Raw genomic sequence first — 22,423 nt, forward strand, 5'->3', positions numbered from 1 at the left:
CTCTCTCTCTCTCTCTCTCTCTCTCTCTCTCTCTCTCTCTCTCTCTCTCTCTCTCTCTCTCTCTCTCTCTCTCTCCCTCTCTCTCCTTCACCCTCTTCTTGCCAGTCTATCAAAATCCGCTCTCAGCCCCTTGGGACCTAGAAATGTTCTGATAAACCAGGCACCACCAAGGGGTTAGTAACTGACTTTGTCCAGCTGAATGTCATGCCTCATCTGAAGTAGTCTCTGCATTTCCACAGGGGATGCCTTAAAAAGTAATAGTGGCATTTAGGTGTATCCATATAGGTCACTCAGGGAGCTATCTCTAAAGAAAGGGGAGTTTTTCTTAATTTAAATCTTTTTGATGAAGGCAAACATTATACATGTTGTCTTCCCAGAATGTAAGCTCCTTAAGGAAAAGTTCTTCTTATTTTTTAATGTCTTTCTGTCTCCAAGGTCTGGCCCAATATTTAGCACAAAGAAGTGGTTAAAAGAGTGGCTTGTTGATTGATTGAGGTGTTGTAGAGTAGTGGAAGGCATGATGGATTTAATGTCAGAGGCCTTGGACTCCAGGCCCGCCTCTGCCACTCATTGCTCATGTGACCTTGGTTGAGCCACTTAGCTTTTGTGGGCTTTTCAACCTCTAGTCACTAAATCTATGAAATTATGGCACTATAAGAAATCCCAAAGTCTATCTCTATAGCACTCTAATACTATATATACCATACCATATATATGTGTATATGTGTGTGTATCTATATGTATAAATACTATACTATGCTATACTTTGTTGTTGTTTAGTCATTTTTCAGTGGTGTCTGATTCTGTGACCCCAATTTCTTGGCAAAGATATTGGAGTAGTTTGCCATTTACTTCTCCAGTTCAGTTTACAGATAAGGAAACTGAGGCAAAGAGGGTTAAGTGATTTATTCAAGGTCATACAACTAGTACGTTATCTGAGGCTGGATTTCAATTCAAGTCTTCCTGGCTCCAGGCCTGGTGCTCTACCCACAGTGTCATTTATCTACCCATACTACACAATACCATACTATACTATATTATACTATACTATGCTATACTGTCCTGTATTATACACCATACCACACTATACCATACTATATTATATATATATAGTATATATACACTATATATAGTATAAATATACTATATATGTATATATAGTGTATATATATACTATACTACACTATACTATATACCATACCATACCACACTGTTACCATTCACTATACCATACAAGCCAAAGCAAGAAACCAACCACTCCCTAAGAATCAAGATAAGAATACACAAAAGTTGACTCCAGGATCCTTGAGCTGAAACGAATTTCTTCTCCCAGCCATTAAGGCCAAGACAATCCTCCTCCCCCAATCCAGGCCATCACTTAACCCAATCAATTTTCTCTCATTGATTTTCCCCTCTCTACCACTTGAGGCTAATCCTTTATCACCTTACAGGTGGGTAAGTTTGACCTCTGTTGTTGGCCTCTCTGCCTCCATCCTTTCCCCAGCTAAACCATCCCAACAGATTCCTTAGATACCTTCTTCACTATGTTGCTTCCCCTCACCCCTTAAGAGCCTACAGTGGTTCCTGAATGCTTTTCATATCAAATCCAAATTCCTTAGCCTAGGTTTCAAGGCTTTATAAAACCTAACCATGGACCCCATATCTTACTGTTTTTCTTACACACACCCTCACTACGAAGGTCACTATTCTTGACGAAGCATGGAACTCTGATGCTTCTCTGTGGATTTCTATTCATTCTGGTCCTCCTTGCTTGGGCTCATCTCTGAAATGAGGGACTTGGACCAGGCAATTGCTGAGGTCTCCCCAGCTCTAACATTCTCTGTTCTATGTTCTAAGGTTCCCTTTATCTTAAGCATGCTAAAGTTCTCTAAGTAGAATACCCTCCCTTCTCCCTTCTCTTGAGTCAAAAATTTTTTAAATTAAATTTTATATTTATTTTTAGTTTTCATCGTTCATTTCCACAAGATTTTGAGTTACAAATTTTCTCCCTGTCTTTCCCCTACCCACCACCCCAAAACAGCGATCCCACTGTATACCCCTCCCCCAATCTGCTCTCTCCTATATCCTCCCCCATCCCCCTCTGACTTTCCAGTCCTGAGTCAAATTTTATCCTTCTCCAAGACCTCATTCAAGTTCATTTCCAGGAAGCCTTCCTTCCTAGTTAGTTCAAAATGATTTTTCTTTATAGTATCTCTTCTAAATTCCTTACAGGTCATTACACACACACACACACACACACACACACACACACACACACACCAAAATGGATTTGGGATCAATATAAGTAAGAATTTTCTAACTAGGGCCATTCAAGAAAGGAATGCCCTGCTTTGGGAGATGGCCCAATGCCCAGACATTACTACTGAGGGGATTCCTACATTTAGAGGAAGGCCAGACTAGATCACACAGAAAATTCCTCCCACCTTTTGGATTCTATGATTTTATATTTTACATGAGGTCTGACATTGTTTTCTAGTTATCTCCTGCCTTAGGTCTTATCTCCCCATATTAGATTATAAAGTCCCTGAGAGCACACACAGATCCTATATTTTTTTTTAGTCTGAAGAAGGAACTACTTATGATCCAGGCAGAAAAGGTTGGGAAATTTTCTGAGCCCCTCTCATCTTCTTCCAGGGGAGGGAGGTGCCTTGTCTGGTTAAAATGTTAGCTCTTGGGAGTGGGGCTTGTTTTGTATTTTTATCTCTAGTTCCCAGAACATGAACTTAATAAATATTTGTTGATTTATTATTTTTATGGCTGTGGATAAGGTTTACACCAAATGATTTCTCAGAGGCTAATGGACCTGGGCACAGCCAAAGGGACAAAACAGGTTTCCTTGGGTTTCCAATGGCATGAAAGTTCTCTGTGGTTCAGTGGAATTAGTTCAAATCCTGACTGCCACCTGATATTTACATGACCTTAAGTAAACTACTTCATAGCTCTGGGCCTCAGTTTCCTCATTGGTAAAATGAGAGCATAGGATTATATGATTGCAAAGGTCCTTCCTAGGTCTAGATATATGAGGATACAGATTAAGTTTTTTATTTTTGTATCCCCAGTGAGAATCACCTAACAGATGCCTAGTAAATGTTTGTGGATTGATTGATGACAACCCTCCAGATTGTAAGGGGTTAAGCTGAGGGATAGCTATGGGATAAGCTAAGATGCTATTCCTGGGGCTGGCATAAAGCCCTGAGCTCTTCTCCAAGGCAAGGAGCAAAAAGTTCTTTCTTTACTTTTGCCTCTTAAAGCCTTGGCTGGGTTAATAGATCTAAGCCCTTCCTCTCCCCACTTTCCCTCTACCCATTTGAGTTGATGCAGGAGGTGGTGCCCTAAGGTGGTACTGTACACCAGGGCACAAAGGGACAATGGGGCTTTTTGGTTGCTATTATTTGGGGGTAGGTGAGGGTGGGGTTAGAAAAAGAGAGAGCACAGAAGCCTTCTAGGTGGGTTTGTGTCTTCTCTTAATCACAGGCCTAGGGGGTGAGCAGCCAGAACTCAGAGTTCTAAGGTGAAGGGTAGAAACCTTACCCTTTCACCCCTAAGACCTCACACAGATGTCCTTGTACTGCTCACCTGTGTTGGGATGACACTACTCCTTCCTCTTTATATCAAGTTCCCATTTATTAGAGTCAGAATTATTAGAATATAAATTCCTTGTGTATAAGGATTATCCAACTTTTGTATTTGTATCACCAAATTTTAGCACAATTCTTGGCACACGGTGAGAATTTAATGCATGTTTTTTTCATTCATTTCTCTCCACTCCAAGGCTTTCGAGATTATTTGGACTGAAACAGGAGGTCTACAGGGTGTTCTGGAGGATAGTCCACTGTAACACTGAAAGGATTTCAGACAAGGGAAGCTGGAACTGTCTCAGGATGCAGCCTCTCAGTCAAACAAACATTAGGCATTGGTGAAGGCTAACCAGGCTCCAGAGAAGCTAAGTGATTTGTTCAAGGTCACACAGCTTGGGTGCTGGAAGGGCAGGAGGCACTTACAGGACAGGATTGAGAGCCCCACCTGGGTCTCCAGATCACCCAGCTATGCTGAAGTCAGGTTAGGGGAAGGCTACCCCATTCTGAGAACAGACCCTCTGCTGTGTGGCCCCAAGCCATTTGAATTCCAAGGCTTCAGACTCTACATTCCAAGGGCAGTGGTCAACAAGAACTGCTGTGGCCTCTTTCAGGTGGCTTTTTGGTATTTCCCAGAAATGGGGAGGATATGTGGAGAGGACATGGTTAGTCTTCCCACGGCCCTGAAAGGGATGCTGGAGTTCAGTAAAGGTCAAATCGTCTGGGCACACTGACCCTTTCATGGGGTCATGAGTCGTCACCAGCACTGGCCTTCTGCCAACCTGGAAAGTAGGGGCTTGTCTCTGTCTCTTGCCTGCCTTTCCATTTTGTATGCTTTCTTCCCTCTTAGCATGGTCTCCCCTAGATGCCTGTCTCCCCTGATGCCCATTTTTGGTCCTTGTTCTCATCTGGCTACCAACTGATCTCTGTGTTGTCTGATGAGTGTTGACCGATGAGAACTTTAGTAATTTTACTGTCGCAGAGAATAAGCATTTTCATGGGAGCAGGGGGAGAAGGGACCAAAAAGCCAGAGACTAACTTCTATTTAACTATGCACATACCTGTATTTATTAATTTTACATTCATGCCATATATACTTTATGCGCTCATCTCTGACATTAGAATGTAGCAAAAACAACAAAGGACATGTATTAGATGCTTACTGTTTGCCAGTCATTGTACTCTATGCTTTGGATACAAAGAGAGACAAATGTGCCCGGTGAGCAGGGGTTGTTTTCTTCACTGCTTTTGCGTTCCCAGCACTGGGCACAGTGTCGCCCATTAGGGGGCACGTCAATGGTTCTACGTCCTGAAGGGACAGGACTTTATCAGTAGAAATAACTCTGGAGAAGAGGCATGACCATCTGCTTTGCTGTGGCTCCCTAAAGACCATGGGACTTTGCCATTTTCAGTTGAATCTTTCCATGTGTGTTGTGTTGGAGAGCAGGGACTGGCTTTTTTTTTCCCATTTGTATCTCCAGTGCTTTGCACATCATAAACACTTAATAAATGCTTCTTTCTTTCACTCATTCATTAAGGAATACTTGATTGATTGGGGCTCAGCGTGAGGAAGATCATTCTAACAATTCTGGGCTCAGGAATCTCAGAGCTCTACCTTACTATTTTACAAGGAAACTGGAGGTCAGAGAGGCTAAGTGTCAAGACCACATGGGGATTAAGTATCAGAGCTGTCCAGTACTGAGACAGAATGCCTCATGAGGGTACTGAGCTCCCCAGTGCTCAGAGTCCAAGCTGAGGCAGGATGCTATCCAGAGATGCTTAGGCGGAAGTGGGGGGGGGGTGAGACCAGAGATGGGAGAACCATGGATCCAGAGCAGGAGGGGCCCTGGGAGTCATTCTGCTCCTTTTAGATGTGAGAAAACTGGTTTGCCTAAGACATAGGTGGTAAGTAAGCCAAGTTTCAAGGTCAGCACTCTTTCCCCAATAGGCTCTTTCCCTGTTCCAAGGTCCCTTTCACCCGGGAAAGTCTAAGAATCCCAAGAGACCATATATTGTCCCTAAAGGGTTGGGTCTCAATTTCTTCACCTTGAAAATGAGATCTCTGAGGATCCTTCCTCCTTCTAGGTCTAAAGGTCTCATTCAGAGACAGGAGAATTTCAGGTAATAATAGCCCCTGCTTACAAAGCTGGCATGCAGGTTGGAAGGGTGGTGTTTATAAAATCTTTTTCTCAGGAGAGCCCTAGGATGAAGGCAAATCTCTTCAGCTCTAGTTTACAGATGAAGAATCTGAGGCCCAGAGAGCTTGTGACTAGTCTGGGGTCACACAACTATTAAATGTCAGAGAGGAATTCAGACCCAGGACTCCTGGCACCAGAGCTGTAGAAATAAGCATTTATTAAACACCCACTTATATGATAAAGGCAGCTAGGTGGTTCAGTGGATAGAGTGCTGGGCCTTGAGTCAGGAAGACCAGAGTTCAAATCTGGCCTCAGACACTCTCTAGTTAGGTGTGTGACCTTGGGCAAGTCACTTGGTCCTGTTTGCCTCAGTTTCCTCATCTGTAAAATGAGCTGGAAAAGAAATGGCAAACCACTGCAGTGTATTTACCAAGAAAACCTCACAGGCAGTAGGTGTGTTGTCGTCCACAGACTCACAAAGAGTTGGACACAAGTGAACACAACAGCAACAATATACCAGGGACTACACAAAAGTGCTTTGCAAACACTTGATCCTCACAACAACCCCTTTAGGTGCTATTATGACCCTTGTTTTACAGTTGAGGAAACTAAGGCAGAAGAGGTTAAGTGACTTGCCCAGGGACACACAGCTAGTAAATGTCTAAGACTGGATTTGAACTCAAGTCTTCCTAATTCCAAGCCTGGCACTCTAAGCCACCTCACTGCCTCCAACAGTTGGAGAGGTGTTAGGGAAGTTATCCCAGCATCCCAGGCTACCATCTGGCCCCAGAACTCTCTGAATGTCAGAGTTGTAAGCAACAGAGACAGGAGCAAAATACAGGTCTTCCTGGAGCCAGAAAGACCTGGGATCGAATCCCACCACTGTGCCTGACTACCTGTGTGACCTTGGGCAAGTCATTGCCCTCTCTCAGCCTGGGTTTCCTCCTCTATAAAATGAGGGACATGTACTATATGTACCAGACAGCCCCTGAATTTCCTTCCAGCTCTCCAGGCTCTTCCTGGGACTCCTGGGTCACTCTGCTCTGTCCTTGGTGCCATTTCCCTTTGCCCTCTGACACTGAGGACAGGCTTGGAGGTGAAGGGTTGGAGGAGAGAAGGCCCTAAGCATGAGCTGAGATCATGAGCTCCTTTCTAACCCCCAAAGGGAAACATCAGGACAGCCAGGGAGCCAGAGCCTGGGAATGGCCAGGCCGGGGAGTTGCCGGCCTCCCCTGGGCTCCATCAAGCCTGCGTCCTGGAGGTTTCTGGGGGGGCAGAGAGGGAGGGAGCATTCCTCTGGGGGCCTGGTCGTTGCCAGGCCGAGACATTCCGGCTCCTTTGGCCTTCCCTCTGCTTCAGGCTTCTTCCCTCTGGGGTTTGGCTTCCTCAAGGATCTATCTTTGGTCCTGGGGATGCCTGAGAACATTAATTCTTGGGGAGCACATCTCCCTCCCAGCAGCCCTCCTGGGGACAACAGTCAAAGGGTGGTTTGGATAGCAGGAGTGGAGGGTTTCCTCACCGGCTCTGTTCCTCATGCTCTGGACCCAAGACAAAAGGTGGAGCATTGGTGCCAAGGTGTGGGATAGTGCCATAATGGGACTAACCAGGAGATACTTGGACTGGAGATAATGGGATTACAGACGAAGAACCAGAAGGGACCTCAGAGACTGCTTAGTGCAACTCCCTCATTTTACAGGTGAGAAAGCTCAAGCCCAGAGAAGCAAAGAATTTTCTCGAGGTCACACAGCATTGCAGATGGGATTTGAACCCAGGTCCTCTGACTCCAAACCCAGTGCTCTTTCCATTGTACCACATCCCATTGGGGAAGGACTGAGGAGCGACAATTCACTTCCTAGTAGATGTATGATTATCTCAAGTCCCGAGGGCAAAGTTAATGTCAGAGTCCAGAGTGCTGGAAAGGCCAGGAGATACGTGCACAATTTGGAGCCCAGCTAAGTAGCCTGTAGTCTACATTCAGAAGTTAATTAAAGCATGTTCTGTCTACAGGTTGAAGGCCAGGATTCAGAGGTCTGAGTCAGGCAGGAAGGGCTAAGGAAGACGGTCTGGAGCCCAAGCAAGCACAGGGGACCAGATTGGGGCTCAGATTCTAAGCCAAAGCCCAAGGAAACAGGTGGGTAATGGAATCTGGCATCTTGGGATCTGAACGAGGCAGACCAGGCCATAGACCAGCAGGACCAGGGTCTGCCTGTGGCTTCCAGGACAGAGGCTATTTGCCCTCTGGCCCAGCTTTTAAATAGCCTTCCTGGGGCGGGCAGCAGCAGAGAACAATTAGGCCAGCAGATTGGTGATGGCCATCAGAGTGAGGCAGAGTTGTATGAGCAGTGGGGATTGGAGCAGAGGCCTATGGTCTCCAGGCAGCACTGAGCAATTCTAATGGCAGAAGGGAAGGGCAAAACTGTGCAGTCAGCAAAATTTAAATTGGTGCCCTCTCAGGCCCCCTCTAGCATCCTGTATCCCATTCCTTGGGGTCTTGCTCTCAGAGGCTGTTTAGATCCTTGACCGGAGTCTTAGCTCATAATGGCTCAAGGTGTTTCCTCTTCCAGTGGTATAAGCATTTTTGAGAAGGCCCCCTAAAGCTTCAGACCCAAAGGAATGAATTTCTAATGGTGGAATTGCAGACCCTTTGAAAGGAAATGGAGGAGATATTTTTGGCTGCTGGGCCTGGAGCCATCTGGTGTAATGCCAGCCCTGGCAGGGGGTCCTCAAAGGCAGAGGTAAAGTGTGAAAATTGTCCTACCTACTTTAACAGCTCCCCCAAACTATAATAACCAGAGAGACTTGAGAAGATACCCTAATAAAGAAGAGACTATAGACACATTTTGTGGCAGGACCTCCTTTCTCATATAGAGAAGGGTATTCTGCCATTCCGGGCCTACTGGGAATAGGAAAGAATATGGTAATATCTTCTTGAGACGTTGGGGGTTGGGGAAGAAGTAAGCCAGTGAACAGAGGACCCAAGGAAAGGAGGTGTCCTAGACCTTCCTAAAGGGGCCCCCAGAAAGAAGAGGTGGCCCCAGGTTACTAGCAGCAAATCTCCCTGACCTGGGTGGAGGTCTGCCTTGTTAACTGGACTACAGCTGGAATAGAAGGTCTCTTAGACCTGAAGCTTCCTAAATACCTAAAACACCTAAATACCTAAATTCCTAAAATACCATAATTAAGGGTGAATTTGAGACCCAGCACCTAGGCCAGGATTTCCAAGGGCTGGCTTTCATTGTCTTCCATAACACAGATCAGAAGACTGGGAAATGGAGCTTAGTTCCTAGGCCATGAATTCACTGTGTAACATTAGGCAAATTACTTTATCTCTTTAGGCCTCAGTTTCCTCATCTATAAAGTGAGGGAGTGGGTTTGGATGAAATAATCTGGTCACAAGATTATGAAAGTTTAGAGCTGAAAGTGGCGGGGGGGGGGGGGGGGGGGGGGGGGGGGGAGCTTTGTTTTTTGTCTTTTATTATATTCCCAAGGCTTAGAAGAGCCCAACACATAATAGGGTCTGACTCCTTCACTTTGCAGGAGGGGAAACTGAGTGTGTGAGAGGGAGAGTAGCTTGAGAGGGAGGTGTGATCTTGACCACTCTTCAAGTTGGTGCAGACCTGGAATTAGAATACCGGCCTTCTGACTCCCTTGGTACCACACCATGCTCTGAGGTCCTTCTGGTCTCTGATCACTTAGGATTCTGTGATAAGCTCCTGAAGCTGTTCATGGAAACTATGAACTTTTCAGTGGTCCCCAGGGAATCTGGGAGGAGGAAGGGGACCCAGCTTCCAGCCAAAGAGATCTGGTAGAAAACAAGTTTCTACCAGCCCACCAGGGAGAGGTGGGGGTGGGGGCATAGGGGACTACAGCAAAGACAGGCCCTTCTCCTTCTCTTGCAGCTATCAGCAAACAAGGCCAGGCAGAGGGGAAGGCTCAATTGTTGTCGCGATCCTATCTGAGGTCCTGGCAGGACGTAGGGCTCAGCCTCCCTGATGGAGGAAGGAAAGACACTGAGTGAGTCAGCTGCTGAGAGCATGTTGGTCTAAATCCAGATGCCCCCTCCCCTCCCCACCCCCACCCATTCCCCCTCCACAAAGGAAGGGCCCTGTGCTTGCTCAGCAGTATTCGAGACAGGAAATTGGGAAAGGGTCCCAGGGTCTGGCCCCAGGAAAGAGGGCTGGCTCCTGGCCAGACAGTGATGCTGTACCTTTCTGATTGGCTGCCTCCTAGAGTCCTGGCTTCCCCAGGTTCAGGACCCCAGGGAGAGGGAGGCAGCGTGAAAGCATGTGGCCTGAAGGCAGCAGGTTCAGCTCTAGCAAAAGGGACAGTGGCTCTGACATGTTCTCAGGCAGTTAGCGTCCTTCTGGGCTTCATGCTTTGGCTGCTGGCTCTCGGAGAATACAACCCCTATTCTCTGGATAAGCCAGACCTCATGTGGCCCTGATATTGGCCTCCCCCTCCTCCTCCTCTTCCTCCATCTCCTCCTCCTACTCCTCTTCTCTTCTTCCTCCTTCTCCTCTCCCTTCTCCTATTCTTCATCTTCTCTTCTTCTTCCTCTTCTCCTCCTCTTCCTCCTCCTCTTCTTCCTCCTCCTCTTCTTCCTCTTCCTCCTCTTCTTTCTCTTCCTCCTCCTCTTCTTCCTCTTCCTCTTCTTATTCCTCTTCTCCTCTTTCTCCTTTTCTCCTCCTCTTCCTCAGGGCTTTATGACTCCTGAAGCTCCCAGAGCCCCCACCTAAGGGTCCAGCTCAGGATATCTCCCTAGGAGCACTCAGCATAGGATCTGGCACAGCCAAAGGGTCACCCAGGACACCCCACCTGTGGTTCCAAGGACAGTCATTCTCACTCCTCCACCTGAGGCAGAGATCACTAGCCCCGGTGCCCAGAAGGTCTTGGTTTAAATCTTGCCTCTGGCATCAGCTCTGTGATCAAGGGTCTTAACGTCTCTGACCCTTATTTTTCTGATCTGTAAGATGGAATTACTAGTACCTATCTCACAGGGTTATTATGAGGAGGAAATGAGTGTTTTGCAAACATTTCAGCAGTTTATGGGGCATACCAAAAGTCTTAGTTCAGTCTTCAGATATTAAAGATTTAAACTGTACTAAGACTTTGGGATGCCCCATATAACTGTTATTATTACTATCCACATTTTTCACTGACTTTTATGGGGGCATAGGGTGGATTAGAGGCCCCCCATATGTGGCCTATAAGTGAATGCACAGTATGTGGCTGAGTGTATCATTGTTGGGGTACCCTCCCTCCCTCCCAAATTCTTCTCCAGCTGCTTGTATTCCTGCCTGAAATCTCAACATTAGCAATTCCTCCCTTTGACTCTTAATTTTTTTGGCTCCCGAGAAATCTCTGATCTGTGACTCGGATGCAGTTTGGCAGTTATCTAGAGGCAAGATCCTGGAGAGATGAGATATGGCTCTCTGGTCCCCAGAGCTGAATGTGGCCAGTACCATAGCAGTGGGGGCCAAGCACAGTGCAAGTACACAGCATTTGGAGGCAGAGATAACAAGGGGACAGGACACATGGGCGTGCCAAGAGTGGGAAAAACAAACCTTCTTAGACCCCAGCTAATTGGGGTTCAGAGGATCACAGCTCCAGAGCTGGGAGGGGATGTCAGCGGCCATCAATATAATCCCCTTATTTTAAAGATGAAGGACCTGCAGGCCTGAGAATTGAGTTGACTTGACCAAGGCCAAACAGATGGTGAACATCAGAGGCAAGATCTGAACCCAGACCCCAGTATATAGAACGGGTCTAGTACAAATCTCTTTCCTAGAAGAGGGCTGTAGAGGAAGGACCCTGCCAGCTCTAAAATTCTCTGCTCTCCTAGCTAAGAAAACCGAGGATCAGCTGGTCAGACCAGGAGGCAGCTCAAGCCAGAGTGTGTGTTTGAGGGGGGGAGGGGCGGGGCGGTGACAGAGAGCCTGGGGACAAGGATGGAAATTTCTCAAGAGCCGGCAAGCTGGGACCAAGGTTGACCACCAGGTGTCACTGTCACATTGAGAATGGAAGGCTCAAGTCTTGCTGCAAGGTTCTAATACCCCACCCTCTTCAGAAATGAAGGGGGAGGGGAGCATTAATCCACACTGGGGTGTGAGCTGATAAGGGATCAGGGGTCTGAAAGAGAACTCAGAGGTCCAGGCTCTCCCTTCCTCCACCCCAACCCGTTTCCATTTAACAGATTAGGAAACTGAGGTCAAGCAGCCGTGTCAGAATTCGAACCCGGGGTCCCTTGCCTACACATTCTTTTCTCTGTATCACATTGACTTACTTAAGATATTCACCCTCTCAGAGGGGTTCAGATTTTATACTAATGATGATCATTTTGTAATTTGCACAGCACTTTAGGGACATTATCTCACTTGAGATAATTTTTCCTAGAGGATTTAAGAAAACCCTCAGAACCTCCAAGACCCAAAGGAATGAAGGTGGGATTTCAGGCTCTGTGATAGGCTGCAGCCAAAGGTCTGCCTGGTACCCTTAGTATGGGAAAGGAATAAATTTTATAATAATCATCTACTCTCTGCCAGCCACAAATAATCACTTTGTCTGAGCCTCACAACAACCCTGCAAGGGAGGTACTCTTGTGATCCCCATTTTACAGATGAGGAGACTGAGGCAATAGATATTAAGTGACCTGTCCAGGATCACACACCCACAGTAGGGTGAGTTCTGGCTCTGACTCTGCCCAGATTCGGTGGGGGAAGAAGGGAGGGAGGGGGAAGGCGGGTTTCATTCCGGCTTGAGTAAGACATCTATTACACAGGGCCATTTGAGAGGGGCCAGAAAGGCTCTGACCCTCCAAGCATCTCTCTAAGCACCTGCCACAGACCCAGAGAATGTTAGAAATGGATAGGAGTGGGGGTGGGGAATCCTTCAAAGTCAATTGAATTCAATCCTCTTGTTTAAACAGCAATGATAAGAATAATGACAGCAACACTTGTTTGCAAAACACTTTAAATAACATTTCAGAGAACTGAGACTAACCATTAAGAGAGGCTAGTGACCTACCCAAGGTCACAGAGGGACTTGCTAGAACTCCTCCCAGCCCACAGCTCTGAGATCTTAACTTCTAACTATAGCCCAGCTCTCCCCACTCCCCCTCCCCCTCCCCCTTTAAAGTAAGAAAGTCTTTTCATCACGTCTAGTTAAGTACAATGCTGTAATAACAGGCTTGCATCTGAGAGGCAATTAAGCTTTGTTCTCCTAATTGCCCTGCTCTAATTTTCTAATGACTAACATCTTGAGGAATGGATTTTCATCTCTTTTGCAAGAGGTGAGTTTGGAGGAAGAGGCCAACTAGAGGTTGGCCAAGGTGTAAATGAGCCTGGTAAGACCTTGTGAGCCAGGAGGGTCTGCTCACAATATGGCGGCTATCAGGAAGGGAACAGCATTGTGGGTATGGGGGGGCTGGTTCAGAGGTCTGGAGAACCTGCCCAGCCTGCCCTTGGTCATAGGCCCTATCTATTGTACTTGACACCTCCTTTATCCAGGGTCTTGGTTGAAGGCAATGACCCACATAAAGGGCTTTTCTAGGGTGACTGGGGCCAGAGAAGAGCCTGCAGAATCCCAGAGTTTGAAACTTTCCCCTTTAAATGCCTAAAATTGAACCATAGGTCACAGAGACATGAGGTCATAGGAGGTAGATGAGAAAGGAGGGTCAGAGAATAGTGAATCTCCAGTTTCTTCATTTTGCAGAGAAAGAAGTAGTCAGGGAATCTTGTCACAGAAAGGAACCTTGGATATATTCTATTCCAAAGTGTTTCATTTTACAGAAGAAACTGAGGAAGCATGAAGATTGTGCTGGATTGGAAATTGGATAGACCTGGGTTTAAATCCTACCTTAAGACACGTACTACCACTATGACCTTGGGCAAGTCATTCAACCTCTTGGGGCCTTAGTCTTTGTAAAATAAAGAGGTTGGAGTCAGTGACCTCTAAGGTCCTTTCCAAGTCCAAATTTATGGTCCTATGAAGCCCAGCAGGGGAAATGACTCAGCCAAAGTTACATTTAGTTTAATTTGATTAAGTACTTAATCTGGGCAAGGTGAAAGTCAGGGTCGTGTAATGGAGAGAAAGCTGACTTCAGACGGGGAAGACGCCTGTTCACATCCCACCTCTGACACATGCTGGCCAAGTGACATTGCCACTGACTGACTCTTGCAATCCTACAGGAAAGTGCTAACAATTACAGAGTCAATGGCACTGTGCATGGGCAGAAAGAACTTCTTTACTGAGAAATCCCTCCTCTATCAAAGAAATCATCAAGGTACTGTCCATAAAAATACCATATGATGTATCCATCAAAAATGTATATATATGTGTGTCTATGTACATGTGTATATATACATATGTATATATATGTATGTGTCTATGTACATGTGTATATACACACATGTGTGTATATGTATATGTATGTGTCTATATACATATGTATATATGTCTTTGGAAATAAAAAGATGAAATAAAAAATTTTTCCTGCCTTTGAGGAGTTTATATTCTATGGGAGGGATAGAGTTTGTGGACAGATAAAGAAATGTGATATAATTTGAAGTGTATGAATAACCAATATCACATCATATCATATGACATGATGTAGCATCACTTCTAAGTTCCATTTTGACACTTGGGTTGATAGAGTAGAAACTTTCTGAAGACAGGGGATAGCTCCCTTTTGTATTTTTATCCCCAGGGTCTGACTCACAGTATGGATTTAATGCTTATTGATTGACTGAGTAATTGAACCTATGTTGACAGAATTGGTTTTGAAAGGGGCCCTCCCTGCCCTTGACATAAAACCATGTACCCACCTGCTGAATGAAACGCCTTTCAAAGGGGAGGAGGAGTGGCCCAAATGCAAACACACACATACACACCAGAGGCATAACTTGATAGAATAGAGCCTTCCCTACATGCATGCTTTGACAGGTGTAGACCAGGTACCTGAAGAAGGGATGGGGGACTGCAGAGGAAGGTAAAAGGGCTGCCAGGGGCTGACATACTTTGGTGACTTCCCAATTGTGTCAGAGCTCAGTGTTGGACCTTGGGAGCTCAGAACCAAGTTCTTGGGCACAGGTAAGCCTTTTTCCTGAAGATGGTTGACAAGATGATCATAGCTCCAAAGAAGTGTCATTGTGTCCTAGGGCTGTCCCTTCCAATAGCCTGAAGCTCTGAGGGGGGAGACATGTTAGTGTCTGTGTGTGCAAGTAAGAACTACTCCCAGGGGGATGTCTCTCCCACTGAAGACAGCATCTTTGTGGATATGAAGGTCTGGTATGGACCACTCAACACTTGCAGCTTCAGAAGCAACAGAAGGTCTTTACTCACTACTCACCTAGGGAGGATTCAGGAAAGGTCAGAGGTGGAAGGGCATAGCTTCTTTAGGAAAGAGATTTATGGTTTAGGTTTCTACTTCCTATCCTTGGGTCCCCAGAGGAACTTTGATACTTCCTTCAGGAATCTGGCAGGACTCCCTCTAGAGAATGTGAACCAACCTGGTCCAGACACTGTCATCCCTTTCCTCTTAGACCTTGCCAAATCATCTTGATTTGGAGCTGGTGGGAAAGACCCCAGCCAATGGGAAGTCCAAATCCCCTCTGGTTCTCTGGGCTAAGTCTAAGAGATTCCCACACTCTAGAATGTGGTCTTCTCATGAACCCCTCAGGGCCAATGGGAGCACTTTAATATGACATAACATATGATACTACACATAATATAATAAAATATGATATTATATAGCATAATATATAATACTACAATATGATACAATATAATATGACATGATATAATATACTATACTATACTACTGTAATATAAATTTTTAGGTGATGGAAAAGCCTTCCGCATTTGATAGTTCCATTGTTGAATCCAGAGTCTACCAATGAGCCTCCTTAGCCCCACCAATCTCACACACTAGCTTCCCCAACCTCGTACCTTGTAAGGAATTAGGGTGCTAATGCAAGACATACCTGAGCCCAGCAGCGTGGGCTCCCACATCCATAAGTGGCTCTCCAACAACTCTCTGAAGTCAAACTTACCTGAGGTTGCTGGGTAGTTGAAGGTCTCTGGGGAGACAGGGCAGGGGTCCGAGAGAGCTGCTGGTTCATTTTGCTGATGACCAGTTCGGTGATTAGCTGTCTGTCTTCTGCCTGGTGTTCCCCAATTAGAGGCATTGCACAATCCATGACCTGTCACAGAAAAGATCATAGGCTCATGGACTCAGATCAAGGATTCTTGGCCTGGAGTCTGAGACTGTATTTTAAAATATTTTGATGTGGGTTTCCTTTGCAATCTTGTTTATTTCAATATAACTGGTTTCCTTTGTAATCTTGTCAATTTTATTTTGTGCATTTAAGAAATTTTTCTGAGAAGGGGAATAGAGGCTTCACCAGACTGCCAAGGAGGTCCCCGACACAAAGAAGGCCAAGAACTCTTGACCTATAGCTAGAAGGTCTCCTGGAGGGAATCTAATTCACCCTTTCTCATTTTACAGATGACCCAGGAAGTTTGGTGGATCTTAAACCTAAGTCCTATGACTACCCAGTCAGTGTTCTTTCTTTAAAATCCCAGACTCATAGAAAGTTAGAGATGGAAGAAACCTAAAAGGTGGTCCATTACAATATGCCAACTTATGCAGGAATTACTTCTTGATAAATGGTTATCCAGCCTCTGTTTGAACACTTGTAGTGACAGGGAACTCATCTCCTTACAGGCCAGTTCAGCTCATAGCTAAATGATTCTTATCATTAGAAACAGCTTTTAAAAAAAATTTTAAATGGATTTTTATTGATTTTTTTTCATCTTTACATCACCTAGACTGGGGGGGGGTTCTTCATTTGGGGTCCATGAACTTATTTTTTAAAATTTTGATTACCTCAGTATAATTATATTGCTTTGTAATTCTATGTATTTTATTTTATGGATTTAGAAATGTTTTCTGAGGGGGTTTGTAGGTTTTATCAGGTTGCATAATGGGGTCTACGATACACACAAAAAAAGTTAAGAACCCCTGAATTCTAGAGAAATGCTTTCCTTTCTATATATGGAACTGAAAACTACATCCTATACTCACTACCTCTTGGCCACACATTTAAAGAATTCTAGACTTAGCAGGGCAGCTAGTAATGAAGTGGATAGGAAGACCTGAGTTCAAATTTGACCCTAGATACTTGCTAACTGTGCGACCCTGGGTAAATCATTTAACCCTGTTTGCCTCAGTTTCCTCATCTGTAAAATGAGCTGGAGAAGGAAATGGCAAACCCCTCCAGTATCTTTGCAAAGGAAACCCCAAATGGGTTCAAGACAGGACTGAAACGACTGAACAACAATAACAAAAGATTTAGCAGGGACTTCTGGCTCCCCTAGCCTAATACATAACTGAAAGAATGTCTCTGTAACGAACCTCTGACTGGAAACCTCCATGACAAGGCGCTCCCTAGTCTGTCTGGGGACAGCTGTGATGGTTAGAAAGCTCTTTCTTAAACTCAGCTGAAATCTGCCTCATGAGGACTCCTTCCTCTTGGTCCTAGTTCTGGACTCTGAAGCTGTAACCAGATCTGGCAACCAGGGGTTACGGGGCACGAAAGGGTCAACATGTGACAAGGGCGCCTCTGGCAGGGTGCAACAGTGCTGTGCACACAATCCAGGGTGACAGGACCGCTAAGCCCAAGTGGCCTCTCTGTCCTTGGGAGGGATACAATGTGCAGTCAGAAAAGCCTGGCTCTTTGGAGAGCAGCTGGAAGGAGGAGCCTTTACATAAGCCCTCTCTTGGTCTCCCCTATTGATCGTCAGCTTGGATATTACTGAGATGAAACAGATGAACATTGACCCCATCAAGACACTTATTACAGTGTCTGTATCACAGGCTCTGGTCATCAGGGTCCTGGGATGGGAATCTCACTGAAAGAAGGGGAAAGGGAAGGAAATATGCATTTAGAGAGTGCCAACTATGTGCCAGGCATTGTGATAAAGAGCTTTATAAATATTAATTCATCTGATCTGCACAACGACCCTACAATGTGGGTGCTGGCGATATTATTCCCATTTCACAGTTGAGGCAAACAGAGGTTAAGTGACTTGTCCAGGGCCACACAGTTGGTAAGTGTCTGAGTGGTACCCCCTCTCGCAGAAGGACTCTGAGCAGCCTTCCAAGCCCATGACCTGGGCTGGACCCCTTACCAAGCAGGAGCCCTTTCTCATCACCAACACCTCACGTTTATATTGCACTAGCAGAGTATAAAGCAGTTTCACCTGCACTGTCCTTTAATTTGTGAGAAGTAGCATCAGAATAACCAAGCCATACACATACCTGGATAAAGATGGCCAAAATTCATATGGTGCTTTGTATGAGTCGTGTTATCTGATCTTTACAACAACCCTGGGAGGTCGAGCTATTATTTTACAAATGAGAAAATTGAGGCTGTCCTAGGGCAGGTGAGCCTGGAGTTCAAATCCAGCTTCAGACACGTCCTAGCTGTGTGACCTTGGACAAGTCACTTAACTCTGCCTCAGTTTCCTCATCTGTAAAATGAGCTAGAGAAGGAAATGGCAAAACCACTCTAGTGTCTCTGCCAAGAAGACCTCAGATGGGGTCACAAAGAGTCAGACATGACTGAAGGACGACTAAACAGCAACAACAGTGACCTGCCCAGGGTCACAGGCAGGATTTGAACTCAGGTCTCCAAGCCCAACACTTTATTCATTGAGTCATTGCAATACCTCAGAAAGGGCTAAAACTCCCTAGATCCAGATTACCTACAAAAAAGGGAAATGGCGGAATTTAAAGGTGATTTGGGGGTCCAGATGGAAGGAGAAATCAATCTGAAAGGCTCTGAGGAGTTGGTGGTGCCCCAGATAATCCTCTGTGCCGGTCAGCTTTGCAGGAGCCTGGAATGAACTTTCTCCTTCCCTCCATCTCATGGCTTCCCTGGGTCCTCTCCAGGCTCAGCTCAGCCCCTGCCTTCTGCAGGAGGCCTTTCTGGGGCAGCCCTGGAGAGGGGCCCTCAGAATTACCTCCCATTTATTCTGTACATGCCTTGTATGCACACAGTTGTCTCTCCCATTTGACTGTGAACTCTCTGAGGGCAGGAGATATTTTGATCTTTCTTTGTGTCCCTAGTGCTTAGCACAAATATGTGTTGATGAATGGGGAAATTCTTGTGTGTGTTTTCAAGAAAAAAAATGTAAAAGTCTTCTTTGAGGGGCATACCTCGAATCTGGCTTTTTATCACATACTACCTTTTATTGATACTCAACTGTGTGTACATGGGGAGTGAGGAGTGCTGTGTTTGTCCTGTAGCCTCTGAAGTCTTTGACCCTGTGATCCCAAGTACAAAGCCCAGAGCAAGGCACACAGTATAGACTCAGTCTTAGAAGGGACGGAGGGAGGAGGGAGGGAGGGAGGGAGGAAGGAAGGAGGGGATGGAGGAAGGGAGGGAGGAAGGAAGGAAGGGAGGAAGGGAGGGAGGAAAGAAGGGAGGGAGGGAGGAAGGGAGGGAGGAAGGAAGGGAGGGAAGGAGAAAGGGAGGGAGGGAGGAAGGAAAGAAGTTAAAGAGAGAGGGAAGTAGGGAAGACAGAAAGTAAACCATGGCTCAATTCTCTGCCAAGCTTCTTCTAGGACCCTAACTCTCCACTGCCTTGGGTGTTGTAGGCCACCACACCACTAGTGTCCCCCCCAAACCTGGAAGGGACAAGGCTCAGGGAAGTAAATAGCTAAGTACTCTGCCAAAAGTAGAATTAGGCAGCCACTCTGAGGGTGACCCAATGGCCATGATCACTGGCTGCTCCAGAGCATCTTTGCCTTAACTCATCTTTCCTTCCCTGTCTTTTCTTTCCTGCCACTTGGCCTGTCTCTTCATTTTCCCTCCCTTCTCCTTCCTCTTACTTCTGCATCATTTCTCTCTTCTTCATCTCCCCTTATCTCCCTCCCCTCCCATTCTCTTCCCTTTGCCTTTCTTTCACCTTTTCATCTTCTCTTAACAGTTTTCTTGCTTCTCTCCTCTGTATCCTTTTCCCCACCCATTTTGTCTTGGCATCTTCCCCCAATATTTCCTCAAGACTCTAATTTGAGGCAAAATTGTCATTGAGCTCCTAGTAAGAATTCATAAGAGAGAGAGAGAGAGAGAGAGAGAGAGAGAGAGAGAGAGAGAGAGAAGTAGCCAAGGCAGTGGGCAGCAGAGGCAGAGGGAAATGTGGTTAAGGGCCATGGCTGGAAGCAGGGGTGTGGCGAGTTCTCAGAAAGGAAGCTATTAGAGGAATCAGCCAAGCAGAGAGTGATGGTGCCACAAAACTTACTCATCCACCCCCAGCCACAAGTGGGGCACATGGCGGTCTAATGTGTGACCCATAGGATGTCCACGAGACAGCCTCAGACATTCAGCTCCCTCCTCCCAGGCCTCCCTACCCCCTGGTTGGCAACAGGTCTTCGTGCACATGGCTGTATGTAGGAGCCATGCGTACTGTCCATAGGCAGGACTTGTCATGGGAGGATGAGGTGGTCCTTATAGGGGGTGCTTTGAGGGGTTCCCAGAAAATTCAGGCAGATTCTGAAGTCTATGTCCCTATGATCCTAAGCTCCCTCCAAGTCCAGGAACTACAGAGCCCATCATTCCACCACTAACAATTTAATTCTTTGGGTTTAAACCTCAGAGTAAGCAAGTTGGCCCAGTGGAAAGTGTACTTGATCTAGAGTCAAGAAGACCTGAGTTCAAATCCAACATCTGACACTTACTGTGTGACACTGGGTAAAGTCATTTAACCTCAATATGCCTTAGTTTCCTCAACTGTAAAAAAGGGATAATAACAATAATTAATAGCATCTACCTTAAAGATTAAATGAGATAATGCTTGTTTTTTCAGAAAAGGTGCTAAGCACAGTACCTGTGATGCAGTAGGTGCTTTATAAATACATCTTCCCTCCCTCTCCCCATCCTTGTTTAAAACAAGTACTAGAAGGACTGATGTTGTCCTTGGCACTCCCATTTATCAACCGCTTTCCTAGTTGGCAGGAAAGATCAGGCATTTATGTTGAGGAGGAAGAGGGGGGCAAGAATGCTAAGCCCCTTCCAGGTCCAAAGCTATGATCCTATCATTCTAAGTGCCTAGTTTTTTCTATTAGAGTATAAGCTCCTTGAGGGTAGGACTTGCTTTCGCCTTTCTTTGCCTTCCTAGTACTCAGACCAGGGCCTGGTAAATAGTTCCCTGCTTAATACAGTCAGGTCCCAGTTAGTGAGATTAATTAATCCGTGAGGTGGTTGCATTGTTAGAATTCTTTAGCTAGAACAGTGACCATATTTTATATATTTATACCTATGAATAGTATGAATTTAGATACATGTGAGCACTCCGCAGGATTCATTATTAGCACAGTGATTCTAAGTTCGTTGAGAAGAGAGTCTGGTACATTGCAAACATGGTAATTTGTCCAAGGTCAGACAGCAAGCTAGTAGCAGTAACCAGGATAAGAAACCGGAATTCCTGACTCCCATTTTCCAGGGGTGGTGGACTTTTTGTTTGTTTTCTAATGCCACAATATGCCTCATCCTCCTCTCCCAAGGAGGATGACAGCTGGGAGATAGCGTGGTGTTGTCTCTGGATTTTAGACTCCAAAAGGCCAGCAAGACCTGGAATCTGGGAAACCATCACCCCCTTGATGACTGGAGGTGGAGGGGAGGTTCTGCTCCCTAGCCCCATAAGACCCAATAGTTTAAAACACTCCCCTCTATCAAGATGCTATTTCTCAGCCCCCAGAACTTCCACTGAGGTCTTCTGGGTCTTCTCTGTGGCTTCTTAACACAAAAGCAAGTTATGGACCAAGGGTTGGCCACCTTGGCCCTTTGCTTCCCTTGTCCAACATAAAAGCCAACCTGCCTGGCTGAGTCAGACTTACCTCAAAAATGTAGTCCTTCCCATCCTTGCCGTGCACAGCCTTGACAGCACAGATATCCAGACCTCCAAATATCTCGGAGCAGGAATCCACCCATAGCTTATATCTGCAAAGGGAAGGGAGGCACAGGTGAGGCATGGGATGGATCCAAATAGCTCAGTGAAAATTTACCTCTCCCTTGGCTTTCTTCCACCCCTCACCATCCCCTATGCATGCCCCAGGTTCATTCCTCAATGACATCTTTGCCCGAACTGTGACTTCAGCCTAGAATACTCTCCCCTCCTCTCTGTCCATCCATATCTCTCCTGTCCTTAACAGTTTAACCCAAGCCCACTTTATCCATGAAGTTTTCCCTTGCACACTTGCACCTCCTCAGTGATCTCTCCCTCTACTGCTGACGCTAGTAAATACACGGCCATGAGCAAGTCAACCTCTGTGAGTCTTAGTTTTCTCATTTGTAAAATGGAAATGATGATACAGGTAATACCTCTCAAAGTTGTTGTCAGGATCAAATGAAGAGATTTATGTAAAGTGCTTTGCAAATTCTCAAGAGCTGACTAAATGCCAGCTATGATCATATTATTATTGTTATTATGTAACACTTAAGAGCCTGTATCTTCTCAATAGCATGTAAATACTGCTTTGTACTGATCATGCTATCAAGTCTTCCCTCGCCAACTAGATTCCAACTAGGTTCTTGAAGGCAAGGAATGTGTCTTACATTTCTTTATATGTCCTGGCACAGACTTGGATGCGAAGTGAAAACCTAATATATTTTGTTGAATGAATGAATG

At 45.7% G+C, this 22,423-nt stretch overlaps 1 protein-coding gene across 1 annotated transcript in view; it reads right to left on the minus strand.

Annotated features, from left to right (window-relative positions):
* Positions 1–22,423, minus strand: part of SYN2 (synapsin II) — a 256,865-nt gene that overhangs the window by 12,725 nt on the left and 221,717 nt on the right. Inside the window, exons 9-10 of the mRNA XM_069083916.1 lie at positions 21,633–21,735; positions 15,784–15,933 (exon numbers count right to left, since the gene is read on the minus strand). Of these exons, the coding sequence (XP_068940017.1) occupies positions 15,784–15,933; positions 21,633–21,735 (253 nt within the window). The remainder of the gene's footprint in view (positions 1–15,783; positions 15,934–21,632; positions 21,736–22,423) is intronic.

The sequence above is a fragment of the Petaurus breviceps genome, unplaced genomic scaffold (assembly GCF_028583685.1).
Source record: "Petaurus breviceps papuanus isolate PSGF00001 unplaced genomic scaffold, PetGlider_PUasm1.0 174, whole genome shotgun sequence".
Classification (NCBI taxonomy): Eukaryota; Metazoa; Chordata; class Mammalia; order Diprotodontia; family Petauridae; genus Petaurus; species Petaurus breviceps.